This window comes from Odontesthes bonariensis, chromosome 2 (assembly GCF_027942865.1).
Source record: "Odontesthes bonariensis isolate fOdoBon6 chromosome 2, fOdoBon6.hap1, whole genome shotgun sequence".
Taxonomy (NCBI): Eukaryota; Metazoa; Chordata; class Actinopteri; order Atheriniformes; family Atherinopsidae; genus Odontesthes; species Odontesthes bonariensis.
In genome coordinates, this window is record NC_134507.1 from 2,279,472 (window position 1) to 2,299,779 (window position 20,308).

At 44.0% G+C, this 20,308-nt stretch overlaps 1 protein-coding gene and 1 pseudogene across 1 annotated transcript in view; both read right to left on the minus strand.

Moving 5' to 3' along the window:
* LOC142388736 (NACHT, LRR and PYD domains-containing protein 14-like) overlaps window positions 1–20,308 on the minus strand; it is a 65,127-nt gene that overhangs the window by 39,467 nt on the left and 5,352 nt on the right. Inside the window, exons 3-5 of the mRNA XM_075474308.1 lie at window positions 19,533–19,709; window positions 18,498–18,671; window positions 18,178–18,354 (exon numbers count right to left, since the gene is read on the minus strand). Of these exons, the coding sequence (XP_075330423.1) occupies window positions 18,178–18,354; window positions 18,498–18,671; window positions 19,533–19,709 (528 nt within the window). The remainder of the gene's footprint in view (window positions 1–18,177; window positions 18,355–18,497; window positions 18,672–19,532; window positions 19,710–20,308) is intronic.
* On the minus strand, window positions 7,421–10,766 carry LOC142388881 (E3 SUMO-protein ligase ZBED1-like; annotated as a pseudogene).

A 20,308-nucleotide genomic window follows, 5' to 3' on the forward strand; every position in this document is an offset into this window, starting at 1 on the left:
CTGGTGAGAAACAAGATGGCAAGCCGTAACCCAGGAGCCCTGTGACCATCTAGCAGGAGCTACGCCCTCTGCTGGTTATTGCAAATCATCCAAACTGGTATGAGCTGCCCATGTTGTCCTGCTGAAACAGCACTGGATTCAGAGAAACGGGATTAACCCTTCAGGATCATCAGAGAGAAAGTTATTCAGTCTTTTGCTGGATGGATTTCTGTGTGTTTTGTTTTTTGTCTTCGAACCACATTCAGTATCCTTGTTACAGTGTGTGGAATTGAAATTGTCTGTTGGGTTTAAAATAGAAACAAAAAATGCTTAAAACAGGAAATTTAAAAACTTTAACTTCTTAAAAAGAACACTAAATAACTAAAATAGAATTAAAAGGAAAAACCAAATAAACTGTAAATCAAAATAGATTAACAGTATTGACTTGAACTTAAATAGAACTATAACCTAAGTTTGATTAAATAGTATCCTTTAGTACCTAACAATAGGTTTAAATTTCAAAACAGGGATTAAATAAACTATTCTGAAAGACCCAGGGAAACTATTTAGAAATTTCATTTTGTGTCATTGTATGTCAACTGTTTGTAATATTGTTATTTTCTTTTCAACAAATAATAAGCCGGCAGTTTAAACTTATTTTTCTGGTCTGTGGTCATTAATACACTTACACTTCTTACTACTCCCGAAGCCGAACCTAGCACTGGTCCTGTTGTGAGTTTTTTAGCTGTAAACACGTCGTGTTACACTTCCTTCACTATTTTCCTCACACTCTGTCCACTTACACCCAGCTCCCTCAACAATGAGACAGCAGACTTTGCAACAAATCCTCTACATCCTACTTCCACTGGACAGATTCTAACCTTCCATCCTCGCTGCTCTGCTTCTGCCCCCAACTCCACATACCTAAGCTTTTTCCTTTCATATGCTGCTGCTACTAATTCCTCCCAAGGAACAGTCAGCTCTATGAAATAGACTCTCATTCTACTCCTAGACCACAAGACTATATCAGGCCATAGATTTGTAGAGGCTATCTCCTGGGGAACAACAAGCTTATTTCCTAAATCTACCTGCATCTCCCAATCACAAGCATCCTCCAAGCTGCCGTGCCACTCTCTCCACCTTAGACCCTCCTAAGTTTACCTGCCTTCATTTATCTTCAACACCTGCAGCTAAGCTTCTTAATACTTAGTTATGTCGCCACGTATACCAGCCTTGTGACAGACTAACCTTACAACTTGACAAAATATGCCTTAGAGCTGCAGTACCTGAACATAACGAACATAACGGGTCTCCATTTACCCAGAGTTTTAGGTTCTGGGGAGTTGGCAATACATCACATGTTGCCCCTATCAAAAATCCAATACTCCTTTCCTCCATACTCCACAGCTCTTTCCAAGTAAGCTTTTTCTTCTCTACACCTTCCCAATTCACCGTCCCTGCTTAGCCTGAGCCACTGCCTTTGCACCCCTTAACATTTCCTCCTGTCTACGAACCTGCTCAACAACTAGCTTTCTCTTCTCCTTGGGACCTGCTCTACTCCACACCGGTTTGCCTGGGCCAAGCCCCAAGCCTCCCCGGCCTATTTGCACATTACCCACAATCTCTGTATGTCTAAGAGTTGCTTCTGCCTCCTGAGCTGCCGTTCTTGGTTTCCACTTCCTCCCCTTGGTTGGGTTTGGAACCACCTTACTAACTACCACATCTTTACTCCCAGCTAACAGGAGCTCTGTCCTAACTTTAGTACATTTAAACTCCTCTACTAGACTAGATACTGGGAGCTGGAGTATGCCTTTCCCATACAGTGCCACAGTACTTAAGCATCTAGGAACACCTAGCCACTTCCTAATGTAAAAACTAACTAATCTTTCCATTTTTCCTGCAACAGATAATGGAATCTCATACACAGACAGTGGCCACATCAACCTAGGAAACAATCCAAACTGCAGACACCACAGCTTCAACTTTCCTGGAAGCCCTGATTTATCTATTCTATCCAGTCCCTCAGCAACATCTTTCCCAAACTGCACTGCCTGCTTTCCATCATTCATGTCTGCCTGGTACCACCTGCCTAAACTCTTCACTGCCTTTTCCCTTATTATTGGAATGTTTTCTTCATCTATTACAAACTTTCTATCACTTAATTTCCCTCTACTTATTGAGATACTTCTAGACTCAGTAGGTTTGATTTTCATCCCAGCCCACTTTAGATTTTTATTAAGTCTCTCGAGTATTCTCTTCATACATGGCACTGTTGTAGTCACCAACGTCCAGAGGTGGAAAGAGTACTGAAAAATTGTAATTAAGTAAAAGTATCTTTACTTTGCCTAAATTCTACTCAGAGTAAAAGTAAAATTACCCATCTCAAAATTTACTTGAGTAAAAGTACAAAATTACTTCATTTAAAATGTAATTTGAGTAAAAGTTACTTAAATACTTTCAGTTTCTTAATGCAAAAAAGGATGAGTCATGAATCAAATTCAGTACAAGTTGTTTTAATCTATTTCGAGGTGTATTAAAGTGCACATCCACACTTGCAAAAGATCAACTGGGCTCAGGAACATACTTCCTCACAAGGACAGTCACAACTTGTACCATAATTATGGACAACCCTGAACATCCTCTCCATGAGACTGTTATCAGAAAACAGAGTCTCTTCAGTCAAAGGCTTCTTCAGTTTGGATGCAAAACGGACCGCTACAGGAAATCTTTCCTGCCCACAGCCATCAGCATCTATAATAACTCCTTAATTTAATTGAGTTACATCAACATTTAATTTCCCTCTGGGATAAATAAAGTATTTTTTTCAGTCCTATTGTCCAATGGACAACACTATGATAAGAATAAAGAAATTTAAACTACAATCAAAGTATTAAAAAAAACTAAATGCACACAAAATTAAGTGCCCACACGATACCACAAATCAAACTAAAATGCCACAGGATCCCACTATACAAAATACAGTGCCCACAGGATCCCACAAATCTGCCCATAATCTACAACTTTAGACCGGAAAAGCTCTTGTTCAATTTCAGCAGCAGCTGATTTTCGAAGTTTTTTGCTGTAAGTCTTGCTCTCTTTGCTGTGAAGAGCAACCTGGCTGAACTAAAAAGCCTCTCACAGGCAGCTGAGGCTGGAAGGCCTGTGTTGAGTTTCAGAGACGGCTTCTTAATGTTTGGGAAGGAGTTCAGCAGGTCCATGCTCTCCGACACACAGGCAAGGTACCCCTCCAATTCCCCAGAACCCTCTGACCTGCGGGACTTCATTGTGGAATAACAATAAAAAATGTTTATGTTTTGATAAAATGCCGAGATCCAAATACTGACGTCGGAGCCCAGTCCACTGACTCAGTAGCTAACAACGCGCTGGGGCAGCCTTCAAAACGAAGCCCAAACGTAGCCCGCATTACATTACTGTTGATTGGCATTTAACAACATAATACTTTACTGCACTACTACTAAACAGTTAGATTTCGCGCATACCTCTGACGAAGTGGTCACCGCAGACACGAGCATTTGCAGATTCAGCTCCTGTAAACGTAGGTTAGCTATCCACTTTTTGCGGCGTTGTTCTGTGAGTTTTTTTTTCATTTCTCACCTCTATGGGCGATTACCTTAGGTACTCGATAGTAACCCTTTCCCTTCTCTCGGTTAGACCGATTGCAACATCCAAAAACGGCACAAAACTGAGGCATTTTGGGCAAAAAGTGGCAGACAAAACACAGTGTTTTCAATGGGCTCCAGCTCAGGTTGCCCACCACTTAGGTTCGCGCGCTTAGAAAATACGGAAGTGACGTCAAGTGAAACCCATCTATTGACTTTCAGTTCCGGGACAGCTGTTTAAATTTCCGCCCGCATTTAATTTTTCACCATAAATATTTGTTTTACTCAGTAACGTGAGGGGTTTCAAATGTAGCAAAGTAAAAGTACTTGGGTCAAAATGTACTCGAGTAAAAGTAAAAATTACACATTTCAAAAACTACTCAGAAAATTACAAATTACTCATAAAAAGTACTCAATTACAGTAACGTGAGTAAATGTAATTCGTTACTTTCCACCCCTGCCAACGTTATATCATCCATGTATGCTCTAATTGGTGTAAGGCGCATGCCATCCTGACGTCTCTCTCCACGTACAACCCACTTGGAAGCTCTAATAATTATCTCCATGGCCATTGTAAATGCTAATGGAGAGATCGTACATCCTGCCATAATGCCTATTTCTCCCTCTGCCAGCCTGTTGTGAAAGCTGCTGTAGAATAATCAGGAGTGTGACAGGGAACACATGAACGTGGACATTTTGTCCGTCAGTGAGCTCAGTGTCAGACAGCAACAAGAAGCCTCACACAGCAGCGAGCCTGAAGGAGCTCTGAGATGTGGCTTCAGCACTGATGCAGTTGGTTGGTTTGGACAGCAGGTGGTGCTGCTGCACCAACACAAACAGGAAGCTCCGACATGAACTCCTCACAGACACCTTCCCTCAAATGTCCCCCGAAGCAGCTTTCTACGGTGGCCGACACGTACAAACGCGCTGCAAACGGCGAAACAAATCCAACAATAAAATGCTGCAAGAGAAAAATGCGGCAATAACAAAAACAACCGGAGCACACGCGCTGCAAACCCCAAAACACATGCAAGACAGAAACGCTGCAAACTTCAAAACACAACGGAAGTTCGCCAGGCCAGTAGGGGGTCTCGACCTGTGGGATAGGGGATCGACTATGGGAGATGGATCTACCATATTAATGAAAGAGAAGAAAGTCAAAAGGTACACTTGGCCGTAATCTTTTACTTTATTATAGAAGAGCAGCGGAGTTATGTCGCTATTATAAGGTAAAAGATTACGGCCAAGTGTTTAAAAAAGACATAAATGACTACCTTTTGACTTCCTTCTCTTTCATTAATATGGTAGATCTCCCATAGATATCCCCTATCCCACAGGTCGAGACCCCCTACTGGCCTGGCGAACTTCCGTTGTGTTTTGATGTTTGCAGCGCGTGTGCTCCGGTCGTTTTTGTGATTGCCGCATTTTCTCTTGCAGCATTTTATTGTTGGATTTGTTTCGCCGTTTGCACGTGTCGGCCACCGTAGCTTTCAGGTTCAAAACTGCTGCAGCTGGATGAGACTGAAACACAAAGCAGCATCTTTGTTTGGTTTCTGCTCCACAGCAGAGTGAGCAGCACTGATGTCCCTGTAGCTCCAACAAAAAGGGACAAACAGCAGTCTGAGGTCTTCTGAATGTGAGCGACAGCTGGAAGTCACCTCCATAACCGGTTTGTGTTCCTGACTGAACAACTCAGAACAAAGAAGTCCACCCAGCGGTGCCGTTAGCGGACTTCTTTGAATCTACAGCAAAAAGAGAGTTCAGTTCACTTTTTGTGTTCTTAGAGGTGATTTACTGAAATGACACCGAAGTTCACCTGGATTAAAGTGACGAGTACCCAGAGAAGTCTGAGTATATTTGACCTGCACTCGTGTTTAATCTGTTCAGTTTAAGTTCAGCTGATACGTTGCTGTCATTGTTCGTATGTTTTGGCATCAAACACCAACAAACGTCTTCTGAAATGTTCCATGTGTTCTCCACTGCTGGTGTTCACACAGTTAACTTAAAGTCTGCTTCAAGCTCAGTTAAAGGTGGATTTCAGGTAGAAAAGAGAGCCAGAGAAGCTCAGCTGTAGACTTTAAAGTACAACACTTACACAGAAAATAGGAGCCTTTAGCTCAGCTGGTGCAGGAGCTCCATGAACTGAAGCTGTAGGTCCTCACAGGGCCGGCACGAGTCCAGGTCCCAGGTCTGACTCCGGGGTCCCAGTCCCAGGTCTGACTCTGGGGTCCCAGTCCCAGCCTGGGGTCCTTGCTGCAGGTCCTCCTTCCTCTCTGCCTACTTCCTGTTTATCTGCTGTAAAATAAAGGCCGTCTATGTCCTGGTCTGTGAATCTTTGCCAGTGATGGAGAAACCGAAGCTTTCTGAACCGCTGAACCAACATGAAGCCATCGTGTTGAAATGGTTCAGTCAGGGCCGTTTCTAGCTTTGTGGGGGCCCTAAGCAAGATACCGTTTGGGGGCCCCTAGTTTGTCAAACTACAATGAAGAGATTCCTAACCATTTAGATGGAACACTAAGATCTATTACACTTTATGAGCAAAACAGGCTAGAGTTTAAATTTAACATCTTAAGTTGAACCACTCAGGCAAGTTAAACTAATAAGAATATATAATACAAAGAAAACAATAAATAAAAGATTTTGAGTTTTTTTAAATATTAAACTGTAATGTACAGCGTCCCTTTAAATATTGTACCCAATTACAAAGTAGATAGATACTTTATTGATCCCGAAGGAAATTCAAGCATCCAGTAGCAAGACATAAAGCAATAAAAAATGTTTATACAATTATAAACAATCTAAGAATTTAAAAAACTATTTAAAAAAACAGTTTAAAAATATAAGTGACCAGTGAAATACAGAAGCCCATCACTTAAAGCTGTTGTACATCCTGATGGCCAGAGGAACAAAAGAGTTTTTGAAGTTGTCACTTTTAAGAAGTTTCTGCATTTATCTACACATTGTACTAGTTAAAGTAATAAAACTAAGAAAAATGATCCACTGCCACAATATTCTAAAATAATCAACAGGATGCCTAATATTTGTATATCACTTAAAAAACTAACAGTAGAACGCTTCTAATTAGAGGCCTATAAATAACACAGCAAACTTAGTAAATGAATCCTAAGGAATACAAAATCGTGTCAAATACCTGAGAGACAACTTCCGCTGAACAATGACAGAGCAGGACAACAACATGCCTCCCTCCCTGCTAGAATCTGAATAAACTGGAGTCAGTCAGTCATTCCCATGGCAGGACTGACTGTCATACTCATCTTATATAAGCAAACTTTCATGAAGCAAACACTGAAGCCGAGTTTATAACGAACAAATCCCAGCCAGCTACACAACATTTATCCGAGACTAGCTAGCAGGACAAATAAACAGAAAAAACGTCCCCCCTCCAGCTATCCAGCCCACATCACCCAACACATGCCTTACCTTTGTCCTCAGGCCGTTTTTCTTCCTCCATTTTTCCGCGCCACTAATATAACTTCTTTTTTATGCCATTACGGCGTTTGTCTTGTTAACTTTTCTCGATTTTTAGGGGAATGATGGGTAGATGTCAATCATTCCCGTCACACCTGTTGGCGGCTGCTACGCCACTCAGCGTGTGACAGTGCTGTACTTTACACAAACTCTACACACGGTCGCCAGCATTCGTAGATTTTGTTCATAACTCCAAACTTTTTGTCAAATCCAATCGCTAACCAAGCCTAGGTTGCTGACGTTAGCTGGCAGCAATATCACTGAACGTTGGGTTAGCAAAACAATTACACCAAAAACACGAATTTACCAGCAAGGGATGCACGAGCGTCATCTCTCCGTTTTCTTTTCTTTCTTTTGTCAGCGCCAGAATCATGTGGCCTTTTACTTGACATTAGGGTTGGGACTTTTCAGGAATTTTCATGTTCGAATATTGATAACGTTATCAAACAATTAATCGATTATTAACTAAAGCATGACGTCACTTGTCCCCGCTCAGAGCCATCGACATGGTTTTGCCTTCACCATCACCCCCACACAAATTAAGGTCAAAACACGCACAGGACAGGACTGATTTATCAAAAATAGGTTTATTAATAAAATATGCCATTTAGTAGTCAACTTTAGTTTATCACAGTGCATTATGGCATCCGACGGATTTTTAACGAGTAGGCTATGCAAACACATCACTGCCTGATCACTTTGAAAAAAAAGTAGGCTACAGCCTAGACTAGACCTTTGAAAAATAATAATAACATTGGAAAATAATGACATTAAGAAATAACACGGTCTAATGACTGTATTCTGTAAAACTTCAGCTCAATGCTGGCGGCAATTAGCCTATTTGACAATTGAGTTGTAACTTAGATTATGTAACCGTAGGCTATGAACGAAATTGACGGTCATCAAACTGGACATAAATACACAATGATATCAAAACCTGGCTTATTGCCATATTATATCACTGAACTGTTATAACTGACTGCCGTGCCAATGTATTGGCGACATGCAGGCTACCTTACAGGCTACAGTAAGGTAAGAAATGGGCTAACAAACAACAGTAGGCTAACAAGCAACCGTAGGCTAACAAGCAACCGTAGGCTAACAAACAACAGTAGGCTAACAAGCAACCGTAGGCTAACAAGCAACAGTAGGCTAACAAGCAACCGTAGGCTAACAAGCAACAGTAGGCTAACAAGCAACCGTAGGCTAACAAACAACAGTAGGCTAACAAGCAACCGTAGGCTAACAAGCAACAGTAGGCTAACAAGCAACCGTAGGCTAACAAACAACAGTAGGCTAACAAACAACAGTAGGCTAACAAGCAACCGTAGGCTAATAAACAACTGCCTGCATACATTATACATCACAGACTCACCTATGTGTTTTTGTTCATAAAAATCAACATGTTTACATGTTCTGGGGTAAGGCGTGTGCGCAATCGATTTACTGTCAGTCCGGCAGCTGAAAAAACTCGTTCAGATGGGATGGAGGTCGCCGGTATACACAGATTGTGCTGTGCCAATTTAGCCAGTCTTGGGTATCTCCCTCCGTTATTTTTCCACCAGTCTGTGGGATTTGTATCCAGGGGAGGTGGATGGTCTTTGAGATAGCCATCCAATTCCGTATCTTCATTTGGACTAGCAGTGTAGTTGTCACCCAAAAGCGCAGCTATGGCACTTGCAGTAGCACTTCCCCGCGGCAGTGATCCTGCGCTGTCAGCCGCATCACTCTGCTCAACAGTAGTGGTGGCCGCGATATCCAGTACTGCATTCTTCAAAGTCAACCTTTGTGAAGGCTTGAGATATCCTAAATGTTTGTGGCGAGGATCTAAGATCATAGCAATCATTGCTGGTGACGTTGAAGGGAAGTTGTCCGAATCGACCTGCAGAGATACACAAAAAATAAGAACATTGGAGCTGGTCTATTAATAGCTATAGACAAATAGCTAGAACTAGTAGCAGCAACATCAAACACAGGCCTACCTTCATTCGTTTGGCCAGCTGAGACCGCACTTCATTCTTGAACGCTTCAATCTTGGGGTGGCCTCCATCATCACTCTTAAGATGACCATTTATCAGGCTGAAGGTAATGGGATATGTGCTGGAGATTGAGACCTCTGTCTCTGAAGATAATACCGTTGTAGCACACTTCAGCGCCTTCAACACAGGTAAAGAGTCTTCCATTAACTGCCAGTGTTCATCTTTCATCTTGAGAATTCTGGCATTTTGGATTTTAGTCACTGTACGATCGGAGAGCACTGCAGTGACAGCCCATCGTTGTTCCATTAACCTCTCGAACATGTCACAGACCGAATTCCAACGGGTTTTGCAAGACTGGATCAGGCGGTGTTTTGGCAGTTGTAGTTGTTCTTGCTTTGCCTCCAGTGCGCGGGTAGCAGGTGTGCTATGGTGGAAATGCTTAACTAACCTCCCAGCTGCTGCAATGACCCTATGCATGTCAAGAGCGAAGCCATCACTGATGGCTAACTGTAAAGTATGTGCAAAGCATGGGAGTGACTGCCAACTCACTCGAGTGGGATCGTTTGCCGCAACTGTATTCCTGGCGTTGTCATGCACGCAAGCAGCTACTCGGCCAGCGAGCCCCCAATCATCCACAGATTCCTTTAATTTCTCAGCCAAATTGTCGGCAGTGCGTTTGTCTGAAAAACTCTCTGTGAGAAGGACTGCCGACTTCACTTGCCAGTCTTCATCTATGAAGTGGCATGTCACTGTAACGTAGCTCTCCGTAGTCAAAGCAGTCCAGCAGTCAGTGGTCAAAGCGACGTCGGCAGAAGCAAGTTTCTCTTTTAACTCTGCCTTCTTCTCAGCATACTGTTGCTCCAAGCGGTTGGTGAACGTTTTTTCTGGATGGAATACGGTATCCTGGCTCAACAAATCCCATAAGTTCCCGAAAACCCTCGCAGTCAGCCAGACTTAAAGGCAACATATCTTTCACAATCATATTCACTATGCGTTCGGTGACTTTGTTCGCTCGCTTGTCATCACACATCCTCCTACCTAGTGTAGCCTGAATGGTTGGCTGCCCTCCGCTTGAGCTGGCTTCGCCGGAATTAACGTTCGGATGTACATTTTTTAGATGATATATTAGTGGAGACGTTGCACTATGGTAGGTAAACAGGGCGTCACAATAATTACATTGGACTTTATTGTCTTTTCTAGAGAAATGGTCCCACACTGCACTTCTTCTAGCCCGCTTCATCACAGCTCGTCTGTTGTCTTCTTTTTCTTCTTTGAGTTATTGGCGGGTTACGCTGTGCTTGCGCATACCACCACCTGCCGGTTTCGTCTGTCGTCACGCAAGATACCGGAAGTCATAGCTGTTCTCATAATGCGCGCGATCAGAACGATTATTTATTAGGCTTAGAATTTTAGTCGAATAAATTCTTACAAACAAATAATCGATCATCGATTATTCATTACCAACCCTACTTGACATTCTAAATCTTCTTCACTGTTAACGGGCATAACTCGGTAAACGTCAGGTAGGAGGATGCTCCACCACCTCCGATGCGGTAACTTTGAAGACTGTACCATTCAGGAACCATTGTACCATTTCAGGAAGGGGGGGGTATAGATAAGGTAAACACATCTAATTTGCCTGAATCGAGTAGGGCACACAATTAATGACCAATTTATATAATTTCTTTAATGTAGTAAAATAATAACTATCATGAAATTTTTTTAACAACCTTAATTTTGAGGGCCAAACGTTCCAATAACATCTTTCATTTGCATGTTCCACGCTTCCGAACTGAGAAAGGGAAGCAAGCTTTCAGTGTGATGGCTCCCACTGTCTGGAATCAGCTACATTCAGAAATCAAGATGACGGAATGGATTTCACTCGATTTATTTCGAGCGATTCTAAAAAAACAGGCAACGAGATTCTTTTAAACAGTGTCATTGTTTTTAAATTGTTTTATACTGTTTTACCTCTGTGTATATGTATGTATTAATTTTAATTTTTGTAACCAGGTTGATATGTCCTGCAGATTACTGCCCAGGTCCCCCTTGAAAATGAGATTTCGATCTCAATGGGGTTCACCTGGTTAAATAAAAAAAAGAAAAAAGAAAAAAAAGAAAAATAAAGCAATAAAAATGTTTATACAATTATAAACAATCTAAGAATTTAAAAAACTATTTAAAAAAACAGTTTAAAAATCTAAAGTGACCAGTGAAATACAGAAGCCCATCACTTAAAGCTGTTGTACATCCTGATGGCCAGAGGAACAAAAGAGTTTTGGAAGTTGTCACTTTTAAGAAGTTTCTGCATTTATCTACACATTGTACTAGTTAAAGTAATAAAACTAAGAAAAATGATCCACTGCCACAATATTCTAAAATAATCAACAGGATGCCTAATATTTGTATATCACTTAAAAAACTAAACAGTAGAACACTTCTAATTAGAGGCCTATAAATAACACACCAAACTCAGTAAATGAATCCTTAGTAATGCCAAAATCGTGTCAAATACCTGAGAGACAACTTCCACAGAGCAATGACAGAGCAGGACAACAACATGCCTCCCTCCCTGCTAGAATCTGAATAAACTGGAGTCAGTCAGTCATTCCCATGGCAGGACTGACTGTCATACTCATCTTATATAAGCAAACTTTCATGAGGCAAACACTGAAGCCGAGTTTATAACGAACAAACCCCAGCCAGCTACACAACATTTATCCGAGGCTAGCTAGCAGGACAAATAAACACAAAAAACGTCCCACCTCCAGCTATCCAGCCCACATCACCCAACACATGCCTTACCTTTGTCCTCAGGCCGTTTTTCTTCCTCCATTTTTCCGCGCCACTAATATAACTTCTTTATGATGCCATTACGGCGTTTGTCTTGTTAACTTTTCTCGCTTTTTAGGGGAATGATGGGTAGATGTCAATCATTCCCGTCACACCTGTTGGCGGCCTGCTGCGCCACTCAGCGTGTGACAGTGCTGTACTTTACACAAACTCTACACACGGTCGCCAGCATTCGTAGATTTTGTTCGTAACTCCAAACTTTTCATCAAATCCAATCGCTAACCAACCCTAGGTTGCTGACGTTAGCTGGCAGCAATATCACTGAACGTTGGGTTAGCAGAACAATTACACCAAAAACACTAACTTACCAGCAAGGGATGCACGAGCGTCATCTCTCCGTTTTCTTTTCTTTCTTTTGTCAGCGCCAGAATCATGTGGCCTTTTACTTGACATTCTAAATCTTCTTCACTGTTAACGGGCATAACTCGGAAAACGTCAGGTAGGAAGATGCTCCACCACCTCCGATGCGGTAACTTTGAAGACTGTACCATTTCAGGAAGGGGGGGTTATAGATAAGGTAAACACCGATAATTTGCCCGAATCGAGTAGGGCACACAATTACATTACATTACGGTCATTTTGCAGACGCTTTTAACCAAAGCGACTTACAATAAGTGCGTTCAACATCGGTAGGCAAAAGAACTTCAGGTCACAAGAAATCATAAGTGCATTTCCTTCTAATACCAAACAGCTAAGAGCAAAACTAGTGCTAGAGTAAGTGCAGTAAGTTAGGTACCTCAGCCTCTCACCAACTGCACACCAGTCACAGCGGGGTGGGCATGCAAACCCAGGTTCGGGTAGGGGAAGACATAAAAGAGGTAAGAAAAGCAGGAATGGGATGCAAACCCTGGTTCAGGTAGGGGACGAAATAAAAGAGGTAAGAAAAGCAGGACTGGGATTCAAACCCTGGTTCGGGTAGGGGGTAATGAAAATATAGAGGGTGCCAGTGGTGGAGGAAACAATAAGTGCGTAAGGAACTAGGACGGAGCAGATGCTGTCCTAAGAGGACGGATCAGGGTAGTGTTTCCTGAAGAGGTGGGTTTTCAGCCTACGGCGAAAGATGGGCAGCGACTCAGCTGTCCTGATATCAGTCGGGAGATCGTTCCACCATCGGGGTGCCAGAACAGAGAAAAGCCGTGACCGTGTCGATCGTGTGCAGGGACCCCTGAGTGAGGGGGCAGCCAGGCGCCTGGTGGCCGCAGAGCGAAGTGGTCGGGCGGGGGTGTAGGGCTTGACCATAGCCTGGAGGTATGAAGGAGCTGTTCCTTCCACTGCCCTGTAGGCCAGCACCAGAGTCTTAAACTGGATGCGAGCAGCTACAGGGAGCCAGTGTAGAGAGCGGAGAAGGGGAGTGGTGTGGGAGAACTTTGGGAGGTTGAACACCAGACGAGCAGCAGCTTTCTGAACCAGCTCCAGAGGTCTGATGGCAGAAGCCGGGGCGCCAGCAAGGAGGGAGTTGCAGTAGTCCAGGCGGGAGATGACAAGAGCCTGGATGAGCACCTGTGCTGCCTTGTCGGTGAGGAAGGGGCGAATCCTCCGGATGTTGTAGAGGAGGAATCGGCAGGAATGGGTCACTGATGCGATGTTTGGCGAGAACGACAGTTGGTCGTCCAGGGTCACACCCAGATTCCTCGCGGTCCGGGTTGATGTCACCACGGAGTCATCCATGATGATGGCCAGATCTCTGAACGGGCAGCCCTTCCCCGGGAGAAACACCAGCTCAGTCTTGTCCAGGTTGAGCTTAAGGTGGTGCATCGACATCCACCCCGAGATGTCTGCCAGGCACGCAGCAATGCGTGCTTCCACTTGGGTGTCAGAAGGGGGAAAAGACAGAATCAGCTGGGTGTCGTCTGCATAGCAGTGGTAGGAAAAGTTATGGGAGTGGATGACAGAACCAAGAGATGATGTGTAGAGGGAGAAAAGAAGAGGACCCAGGACCGAACCTTGGGGAACCCCGGTGGTGAGCCTACGTGGCTTCGACACAGACCCTCTCAGTGTGACCTGGTAGAAGCGATCTGTCAGGTAGGATGAGAACATGGAGAGTGCAGAGCCAGAAACCCCCATTCCCTCCAGGGTAGAGAGAAGGATGTCGTGGTTCACTGTGTCAAATGCTGCAGACAGGTCCAGGAGAATCAGGACAGAGGAGAGAGAGTTAGCTCGAGCAGTTTGGAGTGACTCAGTTACTGCTAGGAGGGCCGTCTCAGTTGAGTGGCCCACCTTGAACCCGGACTGGTAGGGATCCAAGAGGTTGTTCTGGTGGAGGTAAGAGGACAGTTGTTTGAAGACAGCACGTTCAAGGGTTTTGGACAGAAAGGGTAGAAGGGATACCGGTCTGTAATTCTTGATCTCTGAAGGGTCAAGAGCTGGTTTCTTTAGAAGAGGAGTGACTCTGGCAGTCCTGAAAGCAGAAGGAAAAGAGCCTGATGTCAAAGATGTGTTAATGAGGTGGGTCAGGTAAGGAAGAAGATCAGGTGCAGCAGAATGAAGGAGAGGGGAAGGGACCGGGTCAAGGGAACATGTGGTGGGGCGGCTGGATGTTACAAGGTGGAGGACCTCATTTGCAGAGAGGGGAGAGAAGTGGGACAGAGAGGGAGGTGAGGGAGAAGGTGGTAGGGAGGGAGGAGTGGGAGGGCGACAGGTGTGGGTGGTGTGGACAGGTGGGAGGTGAGGGAAGGAAGATCGGATATCGTTAACCTTCTTGTCAAAGAAGTCGGCGAAATCGTCAGGGAGGAGGGAGGAGGAGGGGAGAGGGGATGGGGGTTGGAGGAGGGATGAGAAAGTTTGAAAGAGTTTTTTGGGGTTGGAAGCAGAAGTTTGAATTTTGTTACAGAAGAAGGCAGTTTTTGCAGCAGAGAGAGAGGAGGAAAAAGTGGAAAGCAAGGACTGGAAGGCAAGAAGGTCTTCAGGAAGTTTACTTTTCCTCCATTTGTGCTCGGCCGCCCTCACGCTCCGCCTCTCAGGACGCACTGAGTCCGACAGCCAAGGGGCAGGTGGAGCTGAGCGTGCAGGCCTGGAGGTGAGGGGACAGAGTTTGTCCAGAGAGGAGGACAGGGTGGAGAGAAGAAGATCAGTAGAAGTGTCAGGGGGAGGAAGAGAAAAAGATTCAGGGGCAGGCAGAGCAGAGAGAACAGAAGAGGAGAAGTCAGTGGGGGAGAGAGAGCGGAGATTGGGACGAGAAGATACCAAGTGGGTGGGGGGAGGTCGGTCGGGAGGGAGGAGAGGAGAGGGAGAGGGTGTAGGACATGAAGTAGTGGTCAGAGAGATGAAGAGGAGTGACAGAGAGGTTGGCGCTAGAACAGTGTCTGGTGAAGATAAGGTCCAGTGTGTTGCCAGCCTTGTGGGTAGGAGGAGATGGGGAGAGAGCTAGGTCGAAGGAGGAGAGAAGAGAAACAAGAGGGTGAAGCTTCTCTGTCTGGATGTTGAAATCACCGAGAAGGGTGAGGCCGGAGCCATCATCAGGGAAGTGAGAGACAAGAGTGTCCAGCTCTTCCAGGAAGTCCCCAATAGGGCCTGGTGGGCGATAAACTACAGCGATGGTGAGCTTGACTGGGTGAGAGACAGTGACAGCATGAAATTCAAAGGAGGAGGGAGAGAATTGCAAGAGGGAACAAAGAGAGTATTTCCAGTCCTTGGAAATCAGCAGGCCAGTACCACCGCCCCGCCTCGCAGCTCTGGGAGTGTGAGAGAAAGAGTACACATCAGACAGAGCTGCGGGTGTGGCAGTGTTTTCTGGGGTGATCCAGGTCTCTGTAAGAGCAAGAAAGTTAAGGAAGAGCATGGATGCATAACCTGAGATAAACTCAGCCTTCTGCACAGAAGACTGGCAGTTCCACAGCCCCCCTGCCACCACTTGCTCAACATGAGTAGAGAGAGAAGGGTGGATGAGGTTAGTGGGGTCCCGGCCTCTGGGTCTGACCCTGTATCTGCGTGGGCGCCAAGATCGAGAGGAGAGAACGGGAATGAAGCACATGGTTACTTGAAAAATGGTACTTTACACTTACAGGGACCGTCCAGATGAAAATCGTCCTTGAGCAAGTCGGACTTGAAAAAGTCAAGTGCCTTTGTATGACAGCCTTCGCTTGAAAGCTGACGCTTCCAATAACAGGAGTTGCTTTGTACTGATTCACTAATTGCTGATTGTCTGCAGGAGTCCAAACCCCTCCCACAGATTAAAAGACAAGTGGCCACTCAGGCCTGAAGCTAGTTTCGATGGGGCTGTTATCACACAGTGAAAAACAAGCCTACAGCAAATTTACTTTTTAGCAGTCAAAATCTAGCAAAGATTTAGCAAAGATTTAGCAAAAATCTAGCAAAAAGCTAAATGGTACACAAGATAAATGTAGCTTACGAATTCTGGATGAATCAAGAAGTCCACAGCTCCTCCAGAAGGTCAAACACACTCAAAACTAATCAATGACTAATTCATATAATTTATTTAATGTAATAAAATAATAACTATCATGAAATCTTTTAACAACCTTAATTTTGGGGGCCCCCACCAGGTACTTGGGGCCCTAAGCGCTCTGCGTATGCGGAGCGGCGGGCCTGGGTTCAGTGTTCCAAAGCATTTGATCAAATTAATTATGGCGCCATCTGCTGGCCACCCTTCCACACAGCATTTAAAGGGCCGGGTGTTATAAAACAGAGACACTGTTCTGCAGAACAATAAAGGTTCCATGTGCATCTTTAAATGTTTGACTGTTTTATTAGAGACATTAATAATATGCTTGTGTTATAACGTGATTGTGCCATCATAAAATACTGTATGTAATAGAGATATGCTTTAGTAAGATTTATAGAAAGGTTGAAAGATGTTTATTTAACAACAAGATGATTTCAGCTGAGTTGGGCTTCAGTCTGTTCCTCTTCTTTGTTACGACCCCTCCAGCTTTTCACTCGGCACAGAAGTAGCTGGCACATCCTCCTGACTGCCGGGACAGAAAAGTGTTGCCACATCACTATTTTCTTCATCTTTCCCAACTGTTTGGGAGGCAGTAACAATAATAATAATCAAATGTTCCTTTCAGGTTCCCACATTTCCATCAGCTCAGTCGTCTCTGACTGAATCACACTGACAGCTTCTCATTTCCACTGATGGATTTAAAGATTAAAAGATGAAAGATTTACACATTAAAAGTCAGTTTTTAAAGGCAAAAAATGAAGCCGAGAGAATAAAACTGGTGTCAAACTTTAGACTGTGGCTTTTCTTTAAGTTCAGATGGAACTGAAGGTTTAAGGATCGTTTCCATTACTGATCATTTCTAACCCAACTTTAACATGGTTATTCCAAAGGAAGAAAAACACAGAATACAAACACATCATCATCATCATCATCATCATCATCATCATCAGGGTGCAGTCAGAGTCTCTCTGCACACCAGCTGCTGCTGCTTCATCCTGTGGATCATCAGGACACAGATCATCCTCTCAGCTCACATCGTCCTGTTCACCACTCCCAGCTGTAGAGAGAAGAAGAAGAAAGAAGGGAGGAGATAAACGAGTGTTTCCAGAGCGTCTCTTCCTCAGCTGCCATCAGCTTTAATAAATAGAATAAATAATAAATAAAGTCTGATAAAATACTGCTGAGAGCTGAATGGACCTCCGACCCTCTACTGACCTCAGAGTCTGCAGTTTGCTGTGTGGACTCTCCACAAGCTCAGACAGCTCCTTCACTGCTGATTCATTCAGGTTGTTCATGCCCAGGTCCAGTTCTGTCAGATGGGAGGAGGGGTTGGACTTCAGAGCTGAAGCCAGAGAAGCACAGCTGATCTGTGACAAACCGCAGCTCCACAATCTGAATAAAGAATAAAACATGATTTAATAGATCATCGTTTCATCAACTAAAGCCCAGAAGAAGAACACAGACTTTACCATGAAGACCAGCACAACTTTCACATCATATTAATCTGAACACACAACTAAAACATGGTGTCTGACCTCAGAGTCTTCAGTCCACAGTGTGGACTCTGCAGAAAGCTGCTCAGCTCCTTCTCTGCAGAGTCACTGATGGTGTTACAGCTCAGGTCCAGTTCTGTCAGATGGGAGGAGGGGTTGGACTTCAGAGCTGAGACCACAGAAGCACAGCTGATCTGTGACAAACCGCAGCGCCACAATCTGAATAAAGAATAAAACATGATTTAATAGATCATCATTTCATCAACTAAAGCCCAGAAGAAGAACACAGACTTTACCATGAAGACCAGCACAACTTTCACATCATATTAATCTGAACACACAACTAAAACATGGTGTCTGACCCCAGAGTCTTCAGTCCACAGTGTGGACTCTGCAGAAAGCTGCTCAGCTCCTTCTCTGCAGAGTCACCGATGGTGTTCTGACTCAGGTCCAGTTCTGTCAGATGGGAGGAGGGGTTGGACTTCAGAGCTGAGACCACAGAAGCACAGCTGATCTCTGACAAACTGCAGTTCACCAATCTGAATAAAGAATAAAACATGATTTAATAGATCATCGTTTCATCAACTAAAGCCCAGAAGAAGAACACAGACTTTACCATGAAGACCAGCACAACTTTCACATCATATTAATCTGAACACACAACTAAAACATGGTGTCTGACCCCAGAGTCTTCAGTCCACAGTGTGGACTCTGCAGAAAGCTGCTCAGCTCCTTCTCTGCAGAGTCACCGATGGTGTTCTGACTCAGGTCCAGTTCTGTCAGATGGGAGGGGTTGGACTTCATAGCTGAGACCAGAGAAGCACAGCTGATGTCTGACAAACTGCAGTTCCACAATCTGAATAAAGAATAAAACATGTGAGCTGAAGCCAGCAGGATGCAGGCTGAAACTGACTTTAATCAGCTATATGTGCCTTTCCAAATATCATATTTGGATCCGGCTCTGCCACTAGTGCTCATCTTTGGAGATGATTCAGTTATTTTACCACATTATTTAAACCACTAGTAAAGCAAGAATGAACATTTGGAAGCAGCAGCAAGGGAAATAAGTCCTGAGATGAGTGTGTGCAGCATGTTCTTCTTCTGTGGTGTAATTCTGAATTCCTCTCTGGTTTCTGCACTTTCTGATGGATTCTTTTAGCATGTGATCCTCTCAACTTTGGTGATTTTTCCTCCTTCATGTTTAAAATAAAGTGCAGAGTCAGCGCTTTGCCATTTCCCCCAGTCTCACTAATTACTGGGTGGAGGCTAAAGCCCAAAGCAGACTGAGTCGTTGGAGTTAAAGTGACTGAACTCTGCACATTTGTCCTGTTCAAATGAGCAGCAGAAGCAGCAGATCTGTCAGTTTGTTGCAGTTTAATCTGCATCCAGCTTTCATAACTTTACTGATCAAACATCTCTCAGATGGACCAGAAAGGTGAGTCAAAGCTACATTTCAGCTGCTCCATTTTACCTCTGATCTAAAGTGTTTTCTCTCCTTTTATGACTGAAGAAAAATGGTTTTTACCAGGATGATTTTTCTAAGGAACAGCTCTGCTTCAGTGTGTGAAAGTGAGGAAAGAATTGCTTTGGCAGGAGAAAAGGATGGAAGGGAGGATTCATTCAGACATGTGGAAACACTGAATGTTTGGATATTTCCACACATCACTAAATCATTTCAACTAAAACAGAAGAAGTGAAAGAGCTGCAGTGAACTGACCCCAGAGTCTCCAGTCTGCAGTTTGGACTTTCCAGGCCAGCGGACAGATGTTCCACTGCTGGATCCGACAGGTCGTTGCCAGTCAGGTCCAGTTCTTTCAGATGGGAGGGGTTGGACTTTAAAGCAGAGGCCACAACTTCACAGTCAGTCTCTGAGAGTTTATCGCAACCAGTAAGTCTGTGATGAGAGAAAACGTAAAGTCAGTTTACTAAAATCAGACAATCTGCACTATAAACACCAGCTGAACTCATATTCTGACTGAACACAGTGATGTGAATGTAATGTCCTCTGATGAACATCTGTTCTTCACATCTGTGATTGATCTCATCTTCCTGTTTGACACGACATCATTAATCTCTTCAGTCTCTCAGACCTGAGCTCCTTTAAACTGACTTTTCTTCATTATTTTCTCTAATCTGCAGATAAAGAAGGAAATGTGGTGTCACATTCAGACTGAAAACATGTTTGATCTGATCCCAAAGTCAGAATAAGGACGTCTTGTTCAGAAAACCATTTTTACATTCTTACATCTTTCATTTGACTCCAGAATCTTTATAAAAAGTTCAGCTTAGTGAACATTTACAGCTGAAAGACGATCTCTTTGCTAACCACTGTCAGCTGGGACTGTTCACACCCATATACAGGAAGAATCCACTCTAAGAAGCTTCTAAGCACCAGTTAGCTTCTCCAGGGCTCTGAAAGCTGCCACAGAGCAACATCATGATGTCTCCGGAGACATCAGCTCCAACACTGCAGGCTGTACGCTTTGAGCTTTC